Genomic DNA, 27,242 nt, shown 5'->3' on the forward strand with positions numbered 1-27,242 from the left:
AAACTTTGCGATTTAAGTTGTATTTTCAGATGGTTCCCAGGGCAGGGCAGTTGCCCAGGGGAAGTTTGCACTTCCGAGCAATTGCCGTGCAAACCTTACCTTTGAACTTCCAATGGATGGGGGTTTCCCAGTACATCCTTGGGGCACTCCCCCAATACGAGCCCTGGAGCTTGGAATTTACAGCCCAATATCTCCACGTGTGGCTCAGTTTCATATTTTGCTTTTATAATGTTCCTTTGAAGGACCATGGGATTTTTCATTGTGTTAAAGGTGCTATATAAATATAGGTTGTTGTTGTTAGCATCTAATAGGTCCTGTTTAATGAATGTTAAATACCCAGTACTTGAAGGCAATAAGATGAACAGGTGCTGGATGTTGATTTGTTAATTATATTCAATTATATATGAGGAAGGGTCAGCTAGTTGTAGCTGTCTGGTGTGTTGAAGGGGAGAAGTCAGCTCTAGCGGGCAATAAATATTCTCTACCTAAGCATCCCTAGCCTCTTGTATCCTTCACATCCAGGCTTGGGAGTTAGCAAACATTGATAGCAGAGGATAGTTGCCGGAAAGTTAAGATTGGAGACTGAGATTTACTTCCAGACAGAAGGTTAGAATTGCAATTAATTTTTTTCCGAGAGAAGACTGTAATTGGGGACTCTTTGAAGAAAGATGACTGAAACCAGGTGTAAGGCGCAGGACGTGATTTTCCACCACTGTTTTGTGAAACAGAACCTTATGAGCAAATGAAAAATTAGGATGAGCCATGGACATGAGTTACCTCTCTGTCAAAAAGAAATGGGATAGCTGCAGCACTCTCACTTCCTGCCAGGAACAAGATCTGTCACGAAGTGTTCTTGGGACTAGACACTCAAGATCTGAACAATGACAAAGGTTTAGGCAATCTCTTAAAATTCATGGATCAAATTTATATGAAAGATGACTTATTGAATGCCTTTGAGGTTTGGTCGGACTTTGACAAATTTAGAAAAATGGATGATTCTTCCATAGAAGAAAGCACCATGGAGTTTGAACCAACTATATGTGAGATTGCAGTGATTTCACATGGAACTCCCTAAATCAGTACTTGCCTTTAAATTATTGGACTGTGCTAGGATATTAAACATGGATAGGCTCTTGGTTTTAACCAGAGTTAGATTCAAAGAGAGAGAAATACTTATGAATCAGTGTCGAAGCCTTAAAAAGATTTTTGAGAAAGAATTTATTTCTGGCCACTTTTATGGCACAAAATTCTTCGGCAGTGACACCAGAGATAGGGGATACAATGCTGGCTGCATTTCAGGACCATTTGAATGTAAGGCCCAAACATCATTTTGACAGAAGAATTACTAACAATGGGTACAAGGACAGAGACCCTTTTGGGAGCTATAACCGATGCCGGAAATTGGGCAATACTGGAAGGAGGATGAACCCCAAAAATAACCAAGGTGCAGTCAACAAGTGCTTCAGATGCGGATCTAAGTATTGTTATGTGTTGAATTTCCCGGAAATGAAAGGCAGAGTTTTTGAGCCAACACATGACATCGAAAGCACAGAAGGCAAATAGGATGATGCCAACCAATCAGAAGGAATTTTATTAGTTACCAAAAGCTTCAGTCTGGTAATGAGTGTCCTAGTCACAGATTCATTCAATTGCACGGTTCTAGATAATGGATGTACATCCACGGTGTGTGGAGTGGGCTGGCTAAACTGTTAAATGGATTCTTTAAGGTAAGAAGACCAAAGTAAAGTCAAAAATATGACACTTCTGCTTGTTTCAGATTCGGTGATGGTAACACGTTGAAATTACTAAAAAGAATAGTAATTTCTGTATAAAATAGCAGGGGTAAATCACTTTATCAGTACTGATGTTGTATCGAGTGAAATACCTTTGCTGTAAAGTAAGCCTTCAATGAAAAATGCCCAAATGAAGTTAGACATGGAGCATGATAAAGCCATTGTCTTTGGAAAATCTGTAGATTTGCAATTCACACAGTCGGGACATTATTGTATTCTCTTAAGGCCTATCATCTCTAGATAGAATGTTGAAGAGGTATTAAAGGTAGCTGGGTATAAGGATTTAAGGGAGAAGAAGCAAATTATTACAAAACTACATCGACAATTTGTGCATCCCTTTGGCCATAGGATGAAGATTCTGTTAACTAGACTTGTTGAGGATATTAGTGGAAAATGTGATGTTTATAAAAGGTACAGGAGACAGCCATCACAACCAGCACTAAGTCTTCCATTGGTGAGAGACTTTAATGAGACCGTAGCCATGGATAAAGAAAGAAATAGTTTTCTTGTACATTTTGTAATCGTAGTGACTAAATTTAGTTTGTCAATAGTAATTTTTAACAAAAACAAAAAAAGTAATTATCGATAAAATAATGGAAAGATGGATAGGAGAGGGGATGGGAGCACCAGCTAAATTCTTAACGGACGATGGAAGAGAATTTGCCAATGAGGAATTCAGGGGTATGTGCGAACATTTTAATATTGTAGCAATGTATACAGCAGCAAAAATCCCATTTAGTAATGCATTATGCGAGAAAAATCATGCTGTGATTGACAAGATGCTCCGATTCATTATGGCAGACCAATGAAATTGTGAATTGTCAACTGCTTTAGCATGGGCAGTGCATGCAAAAAACATGCTTCAGATGGTTGGAGGCTGCAGCCCTTATCAATTATTTTATAACAGGAATCCAAAGATACCTTCAATAATGTGGGACCATCCCCTAGCTTTGGAGGGGACTACCATTAATTCCATTTTTGCAGAACATTTGAATGCTATGCATGCAGGAAGGAAAACATTTATTAAGGCTTCAGAAAAAATCAGGAGAGCTTTGAGATATTGAAGCAAGCCATCAGAAATGCATTTTCAGCCTGGGGACATAGCGTATTATAAAAGAAAAGAGCAGAAAGAATGTAGAAGCCCAGGAAAAGTTAGTGGCACAGATGGCAAGATGATAATCTTGCAACATGGTAACCAAACTGTTAGAGTACATTCCATACGACTTACTGGCACTAATTACAAATTGATGGAACCTGAACAAATGATGGAAACTTAAGATGCACCATGCACCTTGCACACATGTATGCCAGAACGGTACGAACAACAGGTTATGGGAGATAACATACCAGCTGAGAGTAGACCAAGTGACGGTGAAGATCAGGATAAGACAATCTGTCACAAAGATCAAATACCAAAAGTTGGAACTAGAGTGGCCTATATGCAAGAAGGGGCTAATGAGTGAAAGGAAGCCACCACAGCAGGAATGGCAGGAAAGGCTATAGGGAAATACAAAAACTGACTAAATGTACAAGACAAGGGGTAGAATATCAGATCTATTGATTAGCAGAAGGAAAAGCAAATGTGGAAAACCAGGAAACATGGCGTAAGTTCAGAGTGGGCCTAAAGGTGATCACAGCTCAAGGAAAAGATCAATGACTTGTGAAAGGAAGCCTAGTCGCAGGAGGGACAGGTCAAGTAGTAGCAGTCCAGAAAGGGGCAGAAGATCTAGTAGGGGACTTGGTTTAGTTAGAGCAAGGACCACAGAACAGGTGAGGAGTCACACAAGAAGTAGGAGCCCTTACGGTAGAGAAGCTCTAGTGGCTGCTAACAAATTAGACGGTAAATTAGTAAAGAAAGCAAAACAAAAAGAATTTGACAATTGGAGAGTTTGGCATTTACACAGAGGTACCAGACAAGGGACCACCAGCATTGTCCCATGGATGGATATGTAAGGAGAAAATACGTCCCAATGGGACATATGAAGCTAAGGCCAGACTGGTAGCTCGGAGATTCGAGGAACAGATGGGTGACCTGGAAGTTAGAACAGACTCCCCAACAGCTGGAAAAGTAAGTTTGAGGATTTTCCCATCACTTCTAACAACATAATAATGGGAATCATGGTCAAAGCAGCCATTTTGTAAGTGGAGCAATTTCAAAGGTAAGTATTCTTAAAGCCTCCAAAAGAAGCTGGAGATATAGAGGGGAAATTATGGAGGTTAAATAAGTGTGTTTATGGGCTTAACAATGCATCCAGGATATGGTATTTTTCATTTAAGTCTGTTATATTAAAAGCTGGTTGTGTTCAGCCAAAGGTAGATCCCGCAGTGTTTTATGGATACTATGAAGGAACACTAGCAGGCATTTTCTTAATGCACGCAGATGATTTCTTGTCAGGGTGGGGGATCTGCGACATTTGAGAATTTTTTTAAATTATTCATTTATTCAAGGGATGTGGGCTTTGCTGGCTCGGCCAGTATTTATTGCCCATCCCTAACCCCTTGAGAAGAATTATAAAGAAATTCAAAATTGGAAGTTGGGCATCTGGAGATTTTAAGTACATAGGGTTGGACATCAGGCAGACTAAGTTGGGAATAACCTTGATTTACCTAGAGAATGTTAAAAGGATCCCGATAAATGGGGTCAGATCCTCACAAAAGGAAGACTCCACAACTAAGTGAGAATCAGATCAGTTAAGTAGCTTAATTGGGCCATTAAACTGGTTATGAACACTAGACCAGATGCATGCTGTGATGTATTAGAATTGAGCACCATGCTGAAATATGCTACTGTTGGGGAAGTGCTAAAAGCAAATAAGACATTGAAGAAATAAAGTTCAGAGGAATGTACTTTCAGATTTCTCGACCTGGATGACTGGCAGGGATAAATTAGTTATTTTTAGTCATGCCTCACATGCTAACCTTTCCCAATGGTTATTCGAGTGCAGCAGGATTCATTATATTTTTAGTGGGAAGAAATGATGAATGTTGCCCATTAGCTTGGGAATCAAAGAAGATAAAGAGAGTAGTTAAAAGCACCTTAGCTGCAGAGAGACTTGGGCTGGAAGTGACCGATACAGCTATATATTTATCAAGTATTTTAAAGGAACTACTATATCAAAGACAACCAAGGAAAAAGTGCCCATAGAATGCTACATAGATAATAGTTCATTCTGGGACAATATCCATTCAACAAAGAGTATTGCAGAAAAGAGGTTGACGATTGATCTCAAGAGTATAAAAAAGATATTGGAAAGGAAGGAAATTTCCAAAATTAAATGATTTGATGCAAGTCACCAGTTATCTAATTGTTTCACAAAAAGAACTGCTTGTCCAAAGGAATTGTTGAATATTCTCAAAGAGGGATGCCTTGTATGATAATAGATTGTGACAACACGGAAATTTTCATGTTATGACCTTACTAATTCTTTTGATTTTTTTTAAGAGAAAGGGAAATTTGAATTATGCCAAAGAGTGATTTTATAACAGGGTAACATGTATTTTCATTTTATATGATTTTAAAAAAATGCATGTCATTTTAATTTAAAGAAATTGGGGGAATCTGTTAGCACCTAATAGGTCATGTTTAATGACTGTTAAGTACCCAGTACTTGAAGCTAATAAGGTGAACAGGTGCTTGGGGGTTGGTTTGTTAATTATTCTCGCATATATATAAGGAGTCAGTGAGCACTGGCTGTCTAGTATGTTAGAGGGGAGAAGCCAGCTTTGTAGAAGGCAATAAACATTTCCTATCTAAGCATCATAGTCTCTTGTATCCTTCACATCCAGGCTTAGAAGTTAGCCAACAGTTGTAGAAGTTAACACAGCTTACTGTGACCGATAAGACAGCACTACAGCTCTGAAACAGTTCTGTAGTGTGCTTGGTATAAAATAGACCTCCCAAATAATTGCCAGAAAAGTTGCCCAGCTGAAGTTTTTTATTTAAATACACAAATTGTGTTACTCGACATTCTCTTCTGAGCTCAAGTAAGTTCAAGCCATGCTTTGTTCTTAAACACAGAAAATTCTTAGAAAAGCTCATCTTTCGCCCTAATTAAAAGAGCAATTTTTGAGTACAGCAGCCAAAATGTGCTAATAGTGAATCTCAGCAGTCCTAGAATAAAATCATTGTTCACCAAAGAAAAGTTAGAATTATTGCCTTAGCCTGGATGAAGTGAATTTCCCTTAATGAGTATGAGTGGTAAAAAATGGGTTTAGAAACTCTCTCAACAAAGATACTTAAAAATTGTGAAGCATGGTGACTTGCATCCAAACAAGTTTTCACACTTGAAAACTTTGAATGGAGCACAGTGTGCTGATGCCATGTTAATAACCACAGCCCCTTAGGTCCTGATTTATTTGTAATCCTTCACAAATGGAATTCCATCATAAGACCACTATTGTAGTGTTTCTACCTCCAATTGCTTGAAAAGTCAAATCATTGAAAGATAGACCATACCAATGTCTGATTTGAATCTTGTTTTGGCCAGCTTAATTTGGTCCATTTGAGGCAATAGCTTTGGGTGATTATAAATCCTCTTTGTTTTTACAACTATTTTCTGCACTTCAGCTTGCAGAGTTAATTGAGCTTCATGTTCACGTGTAGGAGCCACCTTATTTGCTTTGGCATGTGGCTACAGCACTCAAGATCTTGCCTAATATGCGTATGAATTTGATTTGACTCAGGAAATTGTTTTGTACTATCTGTCACCATGTGCTTCTTTGATTAAGAAAGTCTGTCAATTTGGGCCATAATTTACGGTCGGAGGTCATCTAATGGTCTGCCTTTTGTGAGTGTGCCTTTCCATGTTTAGGTTTTTTAAAATTGAGCATGACAAGTTGCTGAAAGTGAGAACTAATAACATTGTAGCAAAGTAAACCAGGCATTCAGGATCTATGTGACCAGGACAAGAAACTATGTACCTCCTTAATCAGATTTTGTAACTCTGAAATTGACAAAGTGTGAATTAAAGAGGGTGAATTTAAAGTCAGATCAAGTACAGAAAGGGAAATAGAAGAAAAAGAAAATTGGATTGAGAGAGGGGAAAAAAGACAAAGGAAAATTAAAATATTTAAATTTTCATTTGTGAATTCTCATGGTACTGAAAGTGACAAGTGTTATTTTCATATCAAGTTCTCCCAGATTGGAGTTTGCACAGCTAGATGCCAAGTGAAACCCTGTGCACTTTGCCTTCCTTCCCTGAGGGCAGAATCTTCCGGGCGGGGGCAGGGCCCACTCGCCAACGCAGAAAATAATGCGGGATGACATCAGGAGTTCCACCTGACGTTACCCCACGTCATTTTCATTTTCAGGTCGGCGGGGGCGCAGCTGAGTGCTGCATGCCCGCTGACCTGTCAGCAGCCTATTGAGGCCATTAAGAAACTAATTAAGATCATTAATGGACCTGTCCGTCCAACCTTAAGGCTTGACCACTTTCATTCGCAATGCCTGAAGCGGCGGCGAAGGGCATGGCCCCCAAGAAGGGGCCAAAGAAAACTGCCACCAAGAAACGCGGCAAAGGTGAGAAGAAGCACAAGAAAAGCAGGAAGGAGAGCTACAGCATCTACATCTACAAGGTGCTGAAGCAGGTCCACCCCGACACCGGCATCTCCTCTTCAGCCATGAGTGTCATCAACTCGTTCGTCAACGACATCTTCGAGCGCATCGCCTGCGAGGCTTCCCGCCTGATCAGCTACAGCAAACGGCACACCATCTCCTCCCGGGAGATCCAGACCACCGTTCGCCTCCTGTTGCCGGGGGAACTGGCCAAACACGCCGTCTCCCAGGGCACCAAGGCGGTCACTAAATATACCAGCTGCAAATAGAGCTTCTCGACAAATCTATTTAAAATTCAACCTTACGGCTGGCGGGCAGGCCGGGACCCCTGCAGGCTTCAGAAAAAGCATGAAAACTCACCCTTGGGCGGCATGATGTTTCATGAGGGTATTTAAATTTTTAATAAAGGTTTCAGTTAAAGTTATGGACATGTCCCAACTCATGTCACATGAGGGGACGTCAGGGAAATTTTTCTATCATTTTTATTGCAAATTTTAATTCAGAGCCGATCTCCCTGAGACAGCACTTAGCCTCAGGGAGATCAGTGCGCTCTTTCACGTGCATGCACGAAAGAGCGCACTCCCGGTTGAAGGAATCCACCCCCCGCCCCCAACCCCACCTGTACAGGAAGTACAGATTCCTGGCGGACGTCACGCTGGGCGGGCCAATTTCACATAAACTGGTGGCGAGCCCCCCGATCAGGGGCACCGATTGGAGGCGTGTCCGTGCCTGTGCTTCCCCTCCCCCAACGAGGGGAAAATTTTTCCCTTAGTTTCAATCACTGAATGACACACCTAATTGCACCAACTTGACATTTTCCATCTCCCACGTAAGCCATCTACAGAATTGCAGAAATTACAGCAGGAGTGATCGATTTTAATCCAATTTTCAGCCCTTTCCTCATACCTTATTTTATCTTACTTTCAGAGATTTTCCCAATTGCATTTCAAAATGTCTTACAATGACTGCCTTAATTGCCACTTGTGGTAAAGCCTGCATTTTATACATGCTTTTAAGTTCCTCCTTCATTCCTCTGTATCTGAATCTATTCCCTCTTGCTACTGACTCACCAACCAGTATAAGCCTTACCCTCGCAAAACCTTCCCTAATTTCTTAGATTCCCCAGCTCCCTAACCACCAGAAGTGATAAAAGCTCTACTTTTTCATACCTGCGTCCCTTTAGTTTCTCATTTTTGTGAATCTTCACAGTACTCTTTACACTGCTTTAACATCCTTATTATAATGACATGCACACAACGAGAGACAGTACACCAACTGTGGCTAGCTAATATCTTAGTATAATGACATGCACACAACGAGAGACAGTACACCAACTGTGGCCAGCCAATATTTTGTCTGAGTTTAATATTACTTCCTTGTGGAAAAGCTTACACCAAAACACATTTGTGTTCGTACTAAAAATTGAAGATTAAATCTTTGTTTTGTTTACCGTGGAATTTGTGGATCTCTTTAATCTCGTGGCATTGTGTTTCTTGAATAATATCTGTCATGCTCATGCCCTTTATGAGGAGCATTTATCAGTTGTTGTTCACAGCTTTAATTATTAAAATTAGAAAGACCGCATGATGCCTTTGAGTGATTTGTATGTGTTTTTTAAATCTGAGGACCTGATGCAGCACCGTCCCCACAGAGTAGCCGGCGATATATGGCAGCAGAGGCAGCCCTCATGAACGTACCACCAACTCCACCTTCTTCCAGGCACCTACTAACACATGGACATCGGAAGTCCCACAGCCTAGGATACAAGTCAGTAATCTGTTTAACTGTTGTTACTTCATGGTCACATATTAATTTTTTGCTGTGTAAGCTTGAAAAAAATACACCCACTCTGTGGGAAATGCAATTTTGAGCTATTGGGAGAGGATGTATTTTAGCAGGCTATTTCTTGTCATTTATTTCACTTGGTTTTGATTTTTTTTTCCTGGCTTTGGGACACCTTTGTTTCTTTAAGATACATTAAAAAAATACTGTTCCTGAAGTCAAACCATCTTCAGTCCTTTGGAGTTAGGTGATAATTGTTCTGCTTCCTCATCTGGAAAAGAAATTGTGCCTTGAGTCATGTTTTCTTTTCGTTGTTGGGTGTTTCTCTGAAAGCTGCAGAATGCCATGGAGACCACTTGCAATGTTTATTAATGAGCCAGATAAAGTATACTCTTTGACCACAAGGGCATGCAACATCTTTTATATTGATTTTATGCCTCTGGCTCCCAGTTGGCCAACTTGCCATTGGGGTTGCTGTCAGCTTTATGAGCCTACACATCAGGAGTCAGCAACGTGAGACCAACATGAAAAGAGCTAATCAACGGCATGGATAGCTTGAAAGTTGTGTGAGTGAAGCAAACCAGTAAAGGAAGTGAGTACAAATCATAAGAAAGGCTACAGGTGTTTAGAAAAAAATCAAAGCCAAAAAACCTGAAGAAGAAAAGTATTTAAAAGAAAACTTAAAATACAATATTGGAGCAATTATTATAAGTGAATCAAGATGAAGGGGAAAAAAATTGAATTGTGAACTGCACAGCAGTCTGAAGGCTTCATAGATAAATGCTCCTGCTGGTATGCTGCTAAGGCATACGAAGCAAGGAAGTCTGTGGTAAGCAGAGCTAAATGATCCCACACCCAATAGATCAGATTTAAGTTCTGCAGTCCTGCCGCAACCAATTGTGAATGGCAGTGGGCAATTAAACAACTAACCGAAGGAGGAGGTTCCATAAATATGCTCATCCTCAATAATGGGGGAGCCCAGCACATCAGTTCAAAAAACAAGGTTCAACATTTGCAACACCTTCACCAAAAAGTACTGAGTGGATGATCCACTTCGGCTTCCTCCTGAGGTTCCCAGCATCACAGATGGCAGTCTTCAGCCAATTTGATTCACTTCACATGATATCAAGAAATAGTTGAAGACACTGGATTCAGCAAAGGCTGTGAGACCTGACAACATTCAAGCAGTAGTATTGAAGACTTGAGCTCTATAAATAGCCACACCCCTAGCCAAGCTGTTCCAGTACAGCTACTACTCTGGCATCTACCCGGCAATGTGGAAAATTGCCTATGTATGCTCTGTCCACAAAAGCAGGACAAAACTAATCATGTAAATTACCACCCCATCAGTCTACTCTCAACCATCATCAAAGTGATGGAAGGTGCATCGACAGTGCTATCTAGTGGCGCTTAAACAGCAATAACCTCACTGAAGCTTGGTTTTAGTTCCCCCAGGACCATTGGCTACTGACCTCATTACAGCCTAGGTCCAAACATGAATAGAAGAGCTCAACTCCAGAGGTGAGGTGAGAGTGACCGTCCTTGATATCAAGGCAGTACTTGACCGAGTTTAGCATCAAGGAGCCTAGCAAAATTGAAGTCAGTGGGAATCGGAGAAAGCTCTCCACTAGTTCAAGTCATACCTAGCACAGAGGAACATGGTTGTGATTGTTGGAGTCCAATCACCTCAGCCCCAGGACATAGCTGCAGTTGTTCTTCAGGGCATTGTCCTATGCCCAACCAGCTGTTTCATCAATGACTTTCCTTCCGTCATAAGGTGAGAAGGCTGATAATTGTACAGTGTTCAGTGTCATTCGCGAGTCCTCAGATACTGTGCCCCTATTGCAGCAAGGCTTGGGCTGATAACATTTTCACCACAAGTGGCAGGCAATGACCATCTCCAGTAGGAGAGAATTTCCCCATGACATTCAATGGCATTGCCATCACTGAATCCCTCACCATCAGCACACTGGGGCTACCATTGATGAGAAAGTTAACTGGAAGAGCCATATAAATACTATGGCTTTAAGAACAGGTCAGAGGCTGCAAATTCTCTGGTGAATAACTCACCTAGTGCCTCCCCAAAGTCTGTCTACCATTTACAGACACAAATCAAAAGTGTAAGGGAATACTTCCCACTTGCCTGGATAACTGTGGCACCAGTAACATTCAAGAAGCAGACCACTTGATCTGCACCCCATCCATCATCTTAAGCCTTCACTCACTCCACCACCAATGCACAGTGGCAGCAGTGTCTATGTACCATATGCAAGATGCAGCAATTCACCAACCTTCCTTTGACAGCAGCTTTCGTAATCTCTACCAATTGAAAGGACAAGGACGGCTCATGCATGGGAACACCGCCACTTTCAAGTTCCACTCCAAGCCACTTATCACCCTTACTTGGAACTGCTGTCATTCCTTCAACTGTCACTGGATCAAAATCCTGGAACTCCCTTCCTAACAGCATTCTGGGAGTACCTACACTAGATGGAATGCCACCTTCTCAAAGGCAGTTAGGTTTGGGCAACAAATGATGGCCTTGACAGCAATGCTACTATCCCATGACAGTATTTAAAAAAAAGTTGGACCGTGCAATGTTAGCTGATGTGTCTTGGGGACTACAGTTGGTCTTCATTCCTTAGTGTGGAACTAGGAAAAATCAGTCAGGAATCTCGATTCTGAATATTGGAAAATCTATTTGTGTGGATTTCAGGTGATTGCAGCAATAATCTCAGTTGTGATGCTGTTGAAGTTGAATCATTTTATACTCATTGACTGGCTCACACATGAAGAATGGCACTGGATGAAATATTAGAGAACTGCTGGTTCACAGGAAACTGCCTTTATGATAGGGTGGCACAAAGTAATGGGGTAGGTTAAAAAAGAACCATTTGAAAATAAATGAGACTATACTGAATACAATCATTAAAGATACTGAGAAGTGTCAAGAGTTGCATGAAAGTGAAGTTGACTTGAGGGCTATATTTGTTTCCAAGCATTGCTTGCTATGTCGTTTGCATGCCAGGAACAGATTTAACAGCCTTACTCAGATACGTCTTCTGCTGAGTTCACCAATGACTGCTATTTTTCCTGTTTGCAAGTGTCTGTTGGATGGAGGAAGGGTGTATGGATGCCAGGGTTAAGTTTGGGCACGGAGGTTAATATCAATAATTTGCCTACTGGAGTTAATGGGGATAGTTTAGGTACCTGGTTTAATGGGAATAGTTTAGACCGCTGGAGCATAAGGAGATTTGAGACAAATGTGCAATAACAAGTGAAATTCCAAGAATTATTTTTAAACTTCAAATGTATAAACCAAAATATGTCCTCTTCTCAGCTTGAGTAACTTTGTTCTTTATTTCTGCCACCAATCAACCACAACCTCCTTCAAAGAAACTCAAAACCTGTAAAATACAACTAACTCACTTGAGGCAAAGTTATACTGGCTTGGCCTGAGCATCCACAATCAACCCTATCTCAAAATACCCACTCAGAGAGCTTGCCCAAACTATTACCACACCCACTGGTCCACAGCTTACTTATCCACTCCACACACACACACACACACACACACACACACACACACACACCTCTCCCCACCCCCCAACGCATCAAAACAGAGAAATTTTGCCCGTTGCTTCATCCTTACCATGATTGCCATTGAAACACTCACTCATCTGCCGTTTCAGCTTCTCCATCATTCCTTGCCAGGTTCATGAGTTGTACTGCCTTACAAAAAAAACTCCAGCTCACTGGCAATCTATCTACCAGCATCCTGTCTGAAATCCATGCTTAAAGGGATAAATTGTGAGGAAAGGTATTCCAAATTAAGAATACCTTCCTGTAAAAGAATAATCTTCACAACATGGTGAATATGCTAACATTCAGCTGGTTCAGATTGTGACATTCTTTCACTATATTTTGTTTAAAGTAAACATTGATGCATTGATTCATTAACCTAATTGCCAAAAATATTCCCTAATCTCTACATGGAAACCAGTCTAGTTTTTCTGCTTCACATCTTGAAGGTGAAATATCTCTCAGGTGGAAAGGGATTCTATCTCTGGATCTCTATACATTGGGCCATTACTTCCAAGCTGCCCAGTGTCAGATTTGGGGGGAGTATCCCAAAGATGCGCTGGGGAATCCCTATCAGAAGTTCCCAGGTAAGGGTTTGCATGGTAATTGCCCAAAAGTGCACACTTCCTCTGGACGATTGCGCTATGTTGGGAACCATCCAAAAATGTGGTTTAAATCGCAAACTTTGGATTGTTCTGTTAAGGTTACACCAATAGCTACTCAGAAAAAGTTATAATTAAAACCTCTTCTAACTGCTGAGTAACTATTGTAAGGACCCAGACAAACCCTACGGGATCACTGCCACATCCACGACCAACGCCCCACCCACCGGGGCACACCCAGCCCCAACACCCCCCCCCCCAACCTCCAATTCCCCTACCCCCCAACCTCCAATTCCCCTGACCTCTGTTCCCCCCCCCACCCACCCAAACAATGGACCCCTCTCCCTCCACTCCCCACAGACTTCGACCCCCCACTCCCATCAATCCCCGACCTCTGACCTGACTGCCCGCCCTCCCCTCCTCCCCTCCCTACGGACTTCGAACCCCCGTCACCTCTGACCAACCTCCGCCCCCCGACCTTGGACCACCCCCCCAACGACACCTCGTACCCCCTGTAAAAAAGGTGTAGCCCCCATGAATCCACTGGAGCTGTACTTCGCTGGGGCCTCTGAGGAGTCTTTTGACACAGGCATCAAGCAACCCCAGTGAACGGAAGGGTCAGCATAATTTTCAAGACCAGAGTGTGCATTTATTTCTTCTAATTCCTGTGGGCCAGCACTTCCAAACGCTAGTTGGAAGTTACAGCCCGTTATGCTTTACTTGATGCTTTTTGTTCTTTTTGCACAGACACGGGTTAATTTGGCTCATTTACTTCCAGTCAAAGTATAAATAAATGGACACACAAAAATGCTAAAACTTCCTTCCAAGGGAAATGCCATTGATTCTTTTTCTGAATAATAAAGTAATAAAATAATAATTTGAAAAAGGAGTAGCTTACAATGTAGCCTTAAAGCATTCATGTTATTTTCAGAAATTGCAGTAGAATCTTTAGCCTATGGATGCAAATCATTTTATATCTACAGTTATCCAGTGCATTTGTGTGAATTGGGTTACAATGTAAAAATTGATATTGTATGTTACATGAAGGTGAAGTGGGATCTGATTAATTATAAATTCTATTTATGGACTGGAAAGCAATTTTCTTATGTACAAGTTTTTTATGCTGTCATAATAAACATCACTAGTAATCAATAGAGAGATGTTTTGGGGGCAAAACGTGATGAAAAGGAATTCTCAAATCACACATGTGCACTTAAACTACATTGCCTAAATGAGAAGAATTCAAGTTAATGTCTTTTTTTCACAGCTTTATCCACAAGATGAATACAGTAGAGTTTAAGAGCGCTACATTCCCGAATGGAAGACCTCGGCACCTGCTAGATGACAGTGTAATGGAAAACTACACCCCTTCAAGAGTTCAGGCAGAAAGTTCCACCATTTCCAGTGGAATATCAATAGGTGTGTGAATAGATCCAATCTTTTACATCAAAAAAACTTGGGGTGAAAACTACTTGGAAATATAGAGTGGGTATAAAGCAATGTTGGATGTTATTACATGGTCTACAAAATATTTTTAGTTCATGTTGAATTAACTTGAAGTAAACAAGTGAATAATAGGTTGGCATTGCATCAGACAAGGGATAAAAGTTCCTGAGATTTGAATCAGTTTCATCATGAAATGTGAGATGCAATCCAATTGCAATCAATCACATAACATTTACAGTACTACCAATGGGCACTGTACCTTTGAAGTCTTGAGACCACACAATGTTCCTAATATTTAATAGATATACTCGTGACCAGTGGGAATTGATTGGAAACACCAAAGTTCATTTTAATTAAGGTCTTGTAACTAACTAAAAGATTAGATATTCATCCTATATTGTTTTGAAGCCCAGGTCCTGAGATGAAAGAGCAGTGTGCCAACCAGATGCATTAAGCAGGCCACTAATATAAGAATTACAAGAGAGCATTGAGAGTTTGCCTTAGTTTTCTTCTTTATATATTGTTGCACTTCCCTGACGAAGGGTTGTGTACTTTCCCTGCTAGGGAGTAGATAAAGAGCAACATTACTTGGCTGATACATCAATTTTGTAAAAGGTACTTAACTTTAAATTGTCAGGAGGGCAAGTTACAATGTTACAGTCCTTGACATTTTTTGTTTCAGGTAGTAGTGAGGGTTCAGAACTCAGTGAAGAGGTATCGTGGCCAGCATTTGAAAGGTAAGGGACTTTAAGGAAACAAATCAAGATGGAGAATGCCTTCTGTTCCGTAGAAACAGCAATAGGCATCTAACTGCAGATTATCTTATGGAGATATAATAGCGCTAAAGACTCATCAGTTCCAGGTGCTTCCATCAAGATGGATGGATCAATCTTTCTGCAGATGGTTTGTGACCTGGATCTTATTTCAGATTTATTGGCAGTGACAAAACTGCTCAAATATATTATTTTTCTTCAATCTTAGGCTTTTTAAAAATTTGGTGTTTCTCTTTAACTGGGCATCCCAGTGCCAAAAATGCTTGTGAAAAGAAATATGTATTACCTTTGCAGCTGATGAATTGCCATTATTATTAGGCCCTGTTTGTATGTTTACAGTACTGAATGGCATTCAAGTCCAAATATTATGATGCTGGAAAGTAAATGTTCAGTGATATGAGCATTTAACGGATAGGTAATGTCTTCCCATGCCGTGAAAAAAAAAATCAATGTATAGCATTGATAACCATTCCCATTTTAGGAGATTTACAGTTTAAACCACCAATTTCTTTTTCAAAGTATATTCCCATTTTAATGAGTAAAGCTTTAATTTTGTAAAATGTCAATTTCTTTACCTACATTGAGACCCTAAAGTCAGATAACATGACACATTCTGCAAGTCTGGTGGCATAATGGAGTCACATAACTTGCATTTTGGAACAATCTCCTAGGAATTGGCAGTGGCTACGCCTTCAGGTTGGCCCAAGAACTGATCTGGACTGGTAGCCTTTGAGTAACTCACTTTGAAAGTTGCATGATAGTTTTTTTTTACAAGCAAAGTAAATTCTGATAGCATTAATTCTGGCCTACTGAGCATCCTTGATTTTGATTGCTCCACCATTGATTATCACGCCTTCAGCTGCCGAGGCCTATAGCTATGAACTTAACCCCCTACACCTGTCTGTCTCCCAGCCGTACTTCTCTCTTCTACATGACACACTCTACAAGTCCGGTGACACAATGGAGTCACGTAACATCTTTCACGTGGTCCATCACTGACACTTCCCTTCCCTTCCTTGACCTCTCAGTCTCAATTTCTGGTGATAGGCTGTTCACCAATATTCATTACAAGCCTACCAACTCCCACAGCTACCTCGACTACAGCTCCTCACACCCCGCTTCCTGTAAGTACTCCATCCCATTCTCTCAGTTCCTTTGCCTCCGTTGCATCTGTTCTGATGATGCCACTTTCAAAAACAGTTCCTCTGACATGTCTTCCTTCTTCCTTAACCGAGGTTTTCCACCCATGGTAGTTGACGGGGCTCTCAACCGTGTCCGGTCCATCTCCTGCACATCTGCCCTCACACCTTCCTCTCCCTCCCAGAGCCATGATAGGGTCCCCCTTGTCCTCACTTATCACCCCACCAGCCTTCGCATTCAAAGGATCATCCTCCGCCATTTCCGCCAACTCCAGCATGATGCCACCACCAAACACGTCTTCTCTTCACCACCCCTGGCGGCATTTCGCAGGGATCATTCCCTCTGCGACACCCTGGTCCACTCCTCCATTACCCCCTACACCGCAACCCCCTCCGACGACACCTTCCCATGCAATCTCAGAAGATGCAACACCTGCCCCTTTACTTCCCCCCTCCTCACTGTCCAAGGGCCCAATCATTCCTTTCAAGTGAAGCAGCATTTCACTTGCACTTCCCTCAATTTAGTCTACTGCATTCGCTGCTCCCAATATGGTTTCCTCTACCTTGGAGAGACCAAACGCAGACTGGGTGACCGCTTTGTGGAACACCTTCAGTCTGTCCGCAAGCATGACCCAGACCTCCCTGTAGCTTGCCATTCCAACACACTACCCTGCTCTCATGCTCACACTTGCTGCAGTGTTCCAGTGAAGCTCAACGCAAACTGGAGGAACAGCACCTCATCTTCCGACTAGGTACTTTACAGCCTTCCGGACTGAATATTGAGTTCAACAACTTTAGATCATAAACTCTCTCCTCCTTCCCCACCCCCTCCGATCCCCGTTTTTCCAATAATTTATATATATTTTACTTTTCCCACCTATTTCCATTATTTTTAAATGTATTTCCATCCATTGTTTTATCTCTACCTATTAGCATATTTCGATTTCCCCCCCACCCCACCCCCACGAGGGCTATCTGTCCCTTGCTTGTCCTGCTTTCCACCCTTAATGTCCCCATTAACATACTTCTTAGCTAATATCACCACCGTCAATGCCTCTTTGTCCTTTTGTCTATGACATCTCTTGGCAATCTCCACCTATCACTGGCCCCCTATCCAGCTCTACCTGTCCCCCCCACCCCCTCCCCCAAACCAGCTTATATTTCACCATTTTCTATTTTTCCTTAGTTCTGATGAAGAGTCATTCGGACTGGAAATGTTAAATGTTTTCCTGTCTGCAGTTGCTGTCAGACCTGCTGAGTTTTTCCAGGTATTTTTGTTTTTCTTCTAGATTTCCAGCATCTACAGTATTTTGCTTTTATCCTTTAAACCCTACCTCTTTGGCCAAGTTTTTGGATCATCTGACCTGATATCTGCTCATGTGGCTTGGTATCATATTTGGTTTTATAAAGCTTCTCTGAAGTGCATTGTGATGTTCTATTACATTAAAGGCGCTATGTAAATATAAGCTGTTGTTGTAAAACCAAGCAGTGTTTTGAAGTAAAATTACCCTTTTTGGTGGCTAACTTTTAATTAATGCAGACATGACTTTTGGGACTTTCCCACAATATAATAGTTTAGCTGAAAAAATAGTGATTTTTGTTGAAGCTTTTCATCCTGACCTTATGGGCCCTGTTCTTTGCAGACAGAAAGAACATGTACGCACATTGTGCTTGTTTCAGCTAAACAAAATAAGTGACAGCCATTCACTGGTTCATTCCCCAGGGCAATGTCTTGACCAATCAGAGTTAAGCTGCCTGGTTTAAATTTCAAACGATGCTCGGTAGTTAAGACCATAAGACCATAAAACATAGGAGCAGCAATTAGGCCATTCGGCCCATCGAGTCTGCTCCGCCATTCAATCAAGTTTCTCAACCCCATTCTCCCACATTCTCCCCATAACCTTTGATCCCCTTACCAATCAAGAACCTATCTATCTCGGTCTTAAATACACTATTGTCAGTCACTATCAACTGGTGCATTCTCTATGGCAATGCCTCTAGCAACCAGAGTACACTTGCGAATCAGTCAGCAGTCTCTTCCCATACAGTATAATTTTGTTGTTTCTCCTGACATTGGCATTTTCTTGTGAATTATCCTGATGAGTACAAGACAAAACCTTCAACAAAAATCTATTTTTTCAACAATACTCAAGTCCGGCACTACCAAACGACTATTTACAGGATAGTTCTAACGAAATCCTGTTTTGCACCCTTCTGTTTGATAAAGGAAGATTTTAATTTTTTATTTTATATTTTTATAAAATAATAAACCCACATCTGCCAAATGTTACCAAACTTATTAAAGCAATTTGAAAAGTAAACCATTTAACCTAATGGCAATAACAAACCTAAAGGCTAGTTTATATACATCTGTCTTAGCATGTAACATTGTCTCATGTCAAAATTATGCAAAACTATAATTGATACTGTGTTATGAATACAGGATGGCACCTATTCAAACATTGCTATACCTCAGAGGCAGCTAATGCATGAAAACTGAGGGAAACAAATCAAATTGCTGACTAAGTAATCCATCTAAAAACCTAAAGAGTATCAAAATATAGTAATGATGGAACATTTGAACTTAATGCATGAGGTCAGTTTATTAACGACCACATAATATGGCAGTTTCATTTTAATTGCTTGTTATCAACACACACAATTGGTATTACTGTGGTGAGTTTCTCATGAATATTTGTGCTTACCAAGGGAATGGATATTAGAACAAGGGAATGTTTCCGCTCTTGAGCACTCCAAAGTGAGGCACTGCACAGCCAGCTGCAGACTATGGCTGTACTTTGACCAACAGCCAAAATAACATTTCCTGCAGCACTAATACACATCATTTTCCACAGTTTTGAGAACAATAGTGTACTACTTAAGTCCATAAGACGTAGGAGCAGAAGTAGACCATTCAGCCCATCGAGTCTGCTCTGCCATTCAGTGAGATCATGGCTGATCTGATAATCCTCAACTCCACTTTCCTGACTTTTCCTCATAACCCTTCATTCTGTTACTGATTAAAAATGTCATAGCACAAAAAACCCTGAGGCCTAGATCAAAGCTGTGAAGACACAGGTTCAAACCCCATCATGGCAGCTGGTGGTATTTAAATTCAATTAATAAATCAGGAATTAAAAAACTAATCTCCATAATGGTGACCATGAAACTACCAGATTGTCATAAAAACCCTTTGTCCTTTAGAGAAGGAAATTTAACTAACCAGAGAGGAGACTACAAATATCCACATTCTGAATGGTTGTGGAGCCAAGCTTATCAGTGCAAAAGACAAGGCTGAAGCATTTTCAATCCTTTTCAGCCAGAAGTGCCGAGTGAACGATCCATTTGGATCGTTCTGAGATCTCCAGATGCCAATCTTCAGCCATATCAAGGACAGCTCAAGGCACTGGATACAGCAAAAGCTATAAGACTGAAGGCATACTCCAGAACCAAAAAAAAACAGAAAATGCTGGAAAAACTTAGCAGGTTTGGCAATATCTGTAAAGAGAGAAGCAGAGTTAACGTTTCGAATCCAATATAACTCTTCTTCAAAGAGTGGAAAATTGCCAGATATGTCCTGCCCACAAAAGGCAGGACAAAACCATTCCAGCCATTATTGCCCCATCAGTCTACTCTCAATCATCAGCACACAGATGGTAGATGCCCTTGACAGTGCTATCAAGCGGCACTTACTCACCAGTAACCTGCTTACTGAAACTCAGGTTGGATTCGGCCAAGGGCCTCGGCTCCAGACCTCATTACAACCTTGGTCCATACATGGATAAAAGAGCAGAACTCCAGGTGAGGTTAACTGCCCTTGACATCAAAGCAGCAATTGGCTGACTGCGGCATGAAGGAGCCTGAGCAAAATTCAAGTTGATGGGAATTGGGGGAAATCTCTCGACTAGATGGAATCATAGCCAGCAGAAAGGAAGATAGTTTTAGTTGTTGAATCCAATCATCTCAGCCACAGGACGTTGTTGCAAGAGTTCCTCAGTTTGGTGACCTAGGTACAATCATCTTGAGCTGCTTCATGAAAGACCTTTCCTCCATCATAAAGTCAGAAGTAAGTATGTTTTCTGATGATTGCCCAGTGTTCATTCGGTACCATTTGCACCTTTTCAGATAGTGAAACAGTCCACGCCTGCATGCAGCAAATCCTGGACAACACTCAGGCTTGGAATGATAAGTGACAAGGAACATTTGTGCCACACTAGTGACCATGTCCAACAAAAGAAAGTCATGTTATGATCCTTGACCAGACCCTCAATTTATGTTACGATCCTAGACTAGATGGCCAAGTTTTTGGTAAGATTCAGTTAGGGACCAATAACATTTTGTTTAAAGTAGGCAAAGTTTGAGTTTAAAGACAGTCGCTAATAGAATAAAGCCACAAGATTCCACAGGTTTTGAAGTAACAAAAAGAAACTTTACTGTGCAAGGTCAAGAAGATAAAGCAATTTACAATATCTATCTTTCTCCAAATTTAAGGGTTAATATGAGGTACACATGAATTAACAGGATAACTGTGGTCAAACACACGACACTGCACGCTAAATGAAAGTTGTGACCCAGGTGGATTTCTCAGCAACCGACCCAGAAGTCAGCAACACTGAATCAACCAATTCCACTGAAACTCTGTTTCTCTCAAGAGGGATTCCAGTCTTCACCTTTGAACTTCTAACCTGGGAATTCTCTGCAAACGTAGCTCCAACTCAGACAGCATCAACATCAGCATCACCACCTTGTAGGGTTTCAGTCTCGTCTCCCCTTGATTCCTGAGTCTGCACTCAAGCACCAACTCACGAGCACAGCTTCAGCTTTTCGGCCACACTGAGCAGAACATTACTGCTCCAAAGGGGTACCTCTGCCCCAATGGCCTGCAGCATGGAGTCATCAACTTCTGCTGCCTTTGTGTAACTTTAGGGCTTCCCCTGAGCCCTCTTCATTTGAAGCCTGCTACCAACAGCCCTTTTCCTGTTTGGAGCCTGTTTCTCTGCTCTTCTCTTTCTTCCTTAACTGGGACCTGTCACTGTCCCCTACCTGGGACTCTAGGGACCTCTCCCTGTCCCTTCTCCCTTTTGTCCCCCTTTGCTTTGGGTCCTCTCCCTGTCCCACACTTCCTTTGGGTCCTCTCCCTGTCCCACACTTCCTTTGGGTCCTCTCCCTGTCCCCCACTTCCTTTGGGTCCTCTCCCTGTCCCCCACTTCCTTTGGGTCCTCTCCCTGTCCCCCACTTCCTTTGGGTCCTCTCCCTGTCCCTTCTCCCTTTGGGACCTCTCCCTGTCCCCTCTTCCTTCGGGACTTCTCCCTGTCCCCTCTCCTTTTTGCAACTTCTCCCTGCCCCTTCCCTCTTTGGGACCTCCCCCTGTCCCCTGCCTGGAACACTTGACTTCTGATTAAAACTGCTGACTCACTAAAACTGACTGCCTCAGAGCTACTGTTCACTGACCCTTGAACGGAACTGGTGATCTATCACAACATTCCATGAGGGTCCCGCTCTTGTTACTGGGCAGACATAAACGTAACCAGCATTGGAACATCCTGTACTTTAATTGTTGCAATCTCCACAGACTGCTAACCTACATAGCACGGGGACACAGAGAAATGGATTTCATCGCAATCAAGTCACTTCCCCTTGACATTCAATGGTGTTATCATTGCTGAATCCCCCATCATCCGTATCCTGGGGGTTACCATGTTGAGAAACTGAACTAGACCAATCATACCAATATTGTAACTACAGGTCAGCAGTTGGGAATTCTGCAGTAAGCATCTCATCTCCTGATTCCCCAAATTCTGCTCACCATCTACAAGGACAAGTCACGACTCTGGTGGAATTCTCTCCACTTGCCTGGATGAGTGCAGCTGACACAGCGCTGAAGAAGCTCAACACCATTCACGAAAACGTTTGCTCAGCATTCCATCCGCCACCTTAGACATTAATTCCCTCCACCGGTAGTACACAATGGCTACGGTGTGCACCATCTACAAGGTGCACAGTGACTGCAGCAACTCTCCAAGGCTCCTTTCACAGCACCTTCCAGACCCACAACCTTTAGAAGGACAAGGGCAAAGACGTATGGGAACACCATCACTGCCAACCACACACTTTTCTGACTTGGAACTATAGCACTGTTCGTTCACTTAGTCGCTCAGTCAAAATCCTGGAACACCCTCCCTAACAGCAATTTGGGAATACTTCTACCACATGGACTAAAGCAATTCAAGAAAGTGGCTCACTATCACCTTCACAGTGATAATTAGGGATGAGCAAAAAAGCTGGTCTTGCCAGCAGCTGTGAATGATTAAAACCTGTGAATGAATAATGAAAAACAATGCTTTTAATTTGACAGTATTTTTCTTTGTTGCTCCCCACCAGGAATTGGGGTGACCTTTTAAATTCAATTCAGATAGAACTTTTGTCACCAACAGCTTATACACACAGGGTTTTTAGCTCATGTGCCGAGGTTGCATTTGACCCCATGTGAAAGGACAATGCTGAACCATCCACGAGGCCAACCATGCCTCTTAAATTGATATTTATCGCAAAATCGAGGCAAGTATGCCTGTTATGAATTAGTTTCAAAATCAAAGATTTTTGTCTGGTGACTCCAGAGAACAACTATGTTATTGTGTTTTTTCAATGCTAACCAGGTTATTTCCAGTATTATTTTACTGATGTTCCTGTTGTTTACTGCTTTTAGAGTGGTCTTGTAAGAAGCCTCAGTGACAATATGTTAGCATATTAATGAGCTGTATTTTGTGATAATGGTTCTTGGAAGATTGCATGTGCCTGCAATTACACCATAAAGTAGTAAAATACTAATTCAAGCCCTGAAAGGTACCCAATCACAACTGCTGGAAAATGCCAAATGGATGCTGCAGGGCTATCCTAAGGGAAAATTGGGCTAGCATTTCCCGGTCAGCAAGCGGGGGGCGAGGCCCGCTCACCGACGTGTAAAATGACATGGGATGACGTCAGGCAGAACTCCCGACGTCACCCCGCCCCATTTAAATTTTCAGGTAGTTGGGGGCTCAGCAGAATCAGCTGTGCACCCGCTGACCTGTCAATGGCCAATTGAGGCCATTGACAGAGTCATTAAAGTAATTGATGAACTTGCCCGTCCAACCTTAAGGTTGGCGGGCAGGCCAAGAGCCCTGGCAGGCATTAGAAAAAGCATAAGACCTCATCCATGGGCAGGATGAGGTTTCATGTAGGTTTTAAAAAAGGCAGCACTTAGCCTCAGGGAGATAGTGTGCTCTTTCGTGCGCATGTGCGAAAGAGTGCACTCTCAGCTCAGGGAATATCCCCCCCCCCCCCAACCCGCACAGGGAGCACGTAGCGCTTAATTGGCCCGCCCACCTAAAATGACAGCACGCCCCCAATTGGGGGCACCAATCAGAGGTGTGCCGCCGCATGCCCACTCTTAAACTTTCCCCCCAACGAGGGGAAAATTCTGCCCTTGGAGTCCACTGAGCGAGTCAGTAGATTCAGAGTGCCACTTACAGAAGCTTGGAAGCTTGAAGCCTTTCTGCCCTTCCCCCTACCCCAGCCCCCAGAATTATAGAGTGACAATTGGAGGAGAGCCTTGTCGTAACAATCTATAGATTACTTCAAATATTTAGTTTATTTGACGTTGGAGTGGTTTCTTGCAACTCAAAAGTAGAGATTATGAAAACCAAGGGAATATTTTGAACATTGCTATTTTTTTCAAACGGATAATAAAATTCTGCAGGAGCCGGCTCTATTATTCTCTCTGTCCAGTGCCACGGGTTGGAAGGAATGGCTGTCGAGGCCATGTGAAGGCCAACAGGTAAATGATCTCTTTTATAAAGGAATCAGTTGGCGCCTCTTTGTCCAAGGTGTATAATCAGGTGAAGGGGGCAACACTAACCCAGATTATTGTTTACTTTCTCTCTCAAATCAGTTTACTAATGTGGTGATGGTTTTTAAAATTTGTAGTGCCTTCTTTCACTTTAATAGTTTAATTCAGTCTATGTCTGATCCCAAGGTTTTGAGTGTATTTGATGTGTCTCACATTCTGATTTGTTTCTTGTGGCGAAAAGAATGGCATATTACTTGTTAGAGTATAAGCATTTGATTCTGCCGTTTTATAATTTACAGGCATGAAACGCTGGGAAACTATTTTTGTACATTCTATGATAATGATACATCATAATATGAAATATAAACTATGATAATATGAAATGTATAAAGCATTTCCATGTCAGTGTCCTGCTTGAGTCAGATTTTACATCGGCACTTTATTAATAAAGCCTTTTAGTTGATTGCACAGAGACATCAGAGGTAACCTCCTTGTTATCCCAATTACACCCACACATTTTCTAGCAGAGGTCACTGGATAAAAAACTGAAGTTGATTCACTGAAAGTTGATGATTAATTTCTCAATCTCCTCAGTACTTCATTCATTAAAATAAATGGTTGTGTTTTCCCATCGTGGGCGTGATGGGAAATATTGGCTGCTCTCCAAATTTTCCTGTCCAATCCATGGCAATTGATTGCAATTGAGTCATACAGACCAAGAAGATCCCGGTCTCTGTTCCTTGATTGCAGATGGCTTCTCTATGCCAAGCTAGAATTCCTTCCCCTGACCCGTGATCCCAGATGAGGAAAGCATGCATGTGGATTCAGGTGACAGGATTATAGTCGAATAACATGGTGACACCCACCTTCTTGGGTCATTTGGGCAAGCTACCTAAGGGCTCCGGTGCCCACGAAACGGTATCCCAGCCAGAGTTTTTTTATTCATGGGATGTTGGCATCGCTGGCCAGCATTTATTCCCTAATTGCCCTTGTTCAGAAAGCATTTAAGAGTCAACCACATCACTGTGGGTCTGGAGTCACATGTAGGCCAGACCAGGTAAGGACTGTAGATTTCCTTCTCTAAAAGACATTAGTGATGGTGGGGTTTTTACAACAATTGGCAATCATCATTAGACTTTTAATTCCAGATTTTTATTGAATTCAAATTCCACCATCTGCCATAGCAAGATTTGAATTCGAGACGCCAGCGCATTACCCTGGGTCTCTGGATTACTAGCCCAGCGACAATGTCAGGACGCCATCGCCTCTCCATAAGTCCTCCCCAGAGCCTGTGCCTTCAAGAAAGGACAGGGCAGAATTGGAAAGGAAAACAAAGCGACTTGTTCTGGAAGCAATTCAACTTCGTTTATAAAGAATTTCTTCTAACTTCTGAACAACCAAGCAGTCAAATAATTGTGTTCTGACATAGGCCATGGTTCACCTTTATTGAAGTAAAATGTTTCCAGGAAAGAGTCAAGGCAAATTTAAAAATATCTGTATCACATATAACAATAATTATCACCGTTTTTGATTCATTGGAGGATTAACAGACTCCCGATTAGTAGTGATCTAACTCATGGTCAGCTCTGTTAGATTTACTTTCAGAGGAAAGTGTTTTAAGCCTCAGTGCTATCCAAAATCTTGTTAAAACATACAGCGTAAAGTGAAGGCTGGAAACTGACTTTCAAATTGTTAGGTAATCTTTAACAAACAAACTACAATGTCTCCTCCGTTTAGTGGGGCAGATGATGTGAAATGTCAACACTTGAATTCAAACACAAATCCTTTTGGTTAACTGTCTTGTGCTGTGAAGTGTAGAAAAGCAGCACAGTAAATTGAAACTTTCTTTTTTACATACTTTAATTAAGGTATGCAAACACAACACCTTCTAAGTTGAAACTTATGTTGAATATCTTGAAATCATCAGGGTTTGCTGCATTGCGCCACTGTTTATCACCTTGTCTTTGTCTTTAATTTTAGTTCTGTGGAATCCGAGGAGCTAGCAGTGAATCTCTTCCCAGGCACTGTTACAATTCAAGGAGTTTTGAGAAGAAAGACACTACTGAAAGAAGGCAAAAAGCCTACGGTAGGGAATGATTTCAATAACGTTGTTTGGTGGCGGCAAAAGAGTAACACTAATGCCTGATTTGAACAGCGAAATACATGATCTATTACAGGAGCTGCATAATATCTGACTTATTCTCTATTTTTTCCTCCACTTAGAAATTGTTAAAGCTGGAGGTGTAAATACATCATTGACTAGAAATTCAATCTCCGATTGCATTTATTGCATTTATCCCCAAAGTAAAGCCATAGCTAGTGTATGATCAGCCGTAGAATATGTGTAAGACATGGATGAATTTCTTCAAGACATGGAAATTCAGGCTGTAAAGAAAGTCACTATTATATCTGGTTGGAAGAGGCTGATTGCAGACGTGGTTATGAATGATGTTGTGACTTATATGTTGAATTTGCATTTGTTACGGCCTTTTCATGTTTATCAAGCTAATATTTTCAAACAGCATAACACAATAGAGCCATCACTTTAATTTCTGTATCAGGTAAAATAATGGAAATAGCAGTATGAAAATAGCTAGTTAATAGCAGCCAACACTAAATCTGAAGAGGGAGGTTCAACATCTTTTATTATTTTGAGACAGACTCTGAAAAATCTACAGTACTTAAATTTTGAAAAGTTTTTGTTCGAGTTCTATAGAAAAGCCAGCTAAAAGAGTTTGAATAA

General features: G+C 41.6%; 1 protein-coding gene across 8 annotated transcripts in view; it reads left to right on the forward strand.

The window, feature by feature from the left end:
- The window catches only part of ralgps2 (Ral GEF with PH domain and SH3 binding motif 2), a 574,026-nt gene that overhangs the window by 460,282 nt on the left and 86,502 nt on the right, over positions 1 to 27,242 (forward strand). For 6 of the 8 annotated variants that reach the window (XR_005945530.1, XR_005945531.1, XM_041208585.1 and 3 more), the window contains 5 exons: positions 8,973 to 9,114; positions 14,581 to 14,732; positions 15,442 to 15,496; positions 24,410 to 24,487; positions 26,480 to 26,585. Coding sequence is in view for 6 of the 8 variants with exons in the window: in XM_041208585.1 (XP_041064519.1) it covers positions 8,973 to 9,114; positions 14,581 to 14,732; positions 15,442 to 15,496; positions 24,410 to 24,487; positions 26,480 to 26,585 (533 nt within the window). In the remaining 2 variants the exon portion in view is untranslated. The remainder of the gene's footprint in view (positions 1 to 8,972; positions 9,115 to 14,580; positions 14,733 to 15,441; positions 15,497 to 24,409; positions 24,488 to 26,479; positions 26,586 to 27,242) is intronic. The other 2 variants (XM_041208586.1, XM_041208584.1) reach the window with 1 other exon arrangement.

Source organism: Carcharodon carcharias, chromosome 16, assembly GCF_017639515.1.
Source record: "Carcharodon carcharias isolate sCarCar2 chromosome 16, sCarCar2.pri, whole genome shotgun sequence".
NCBI classification, from domain to species: domain Eukaryota; kingdom Metazoa; phylum Chordata; class Chondrichthyes; order Lamniformes; family Lamnidae; genus Carcharodon; species Carcharodon carcharias.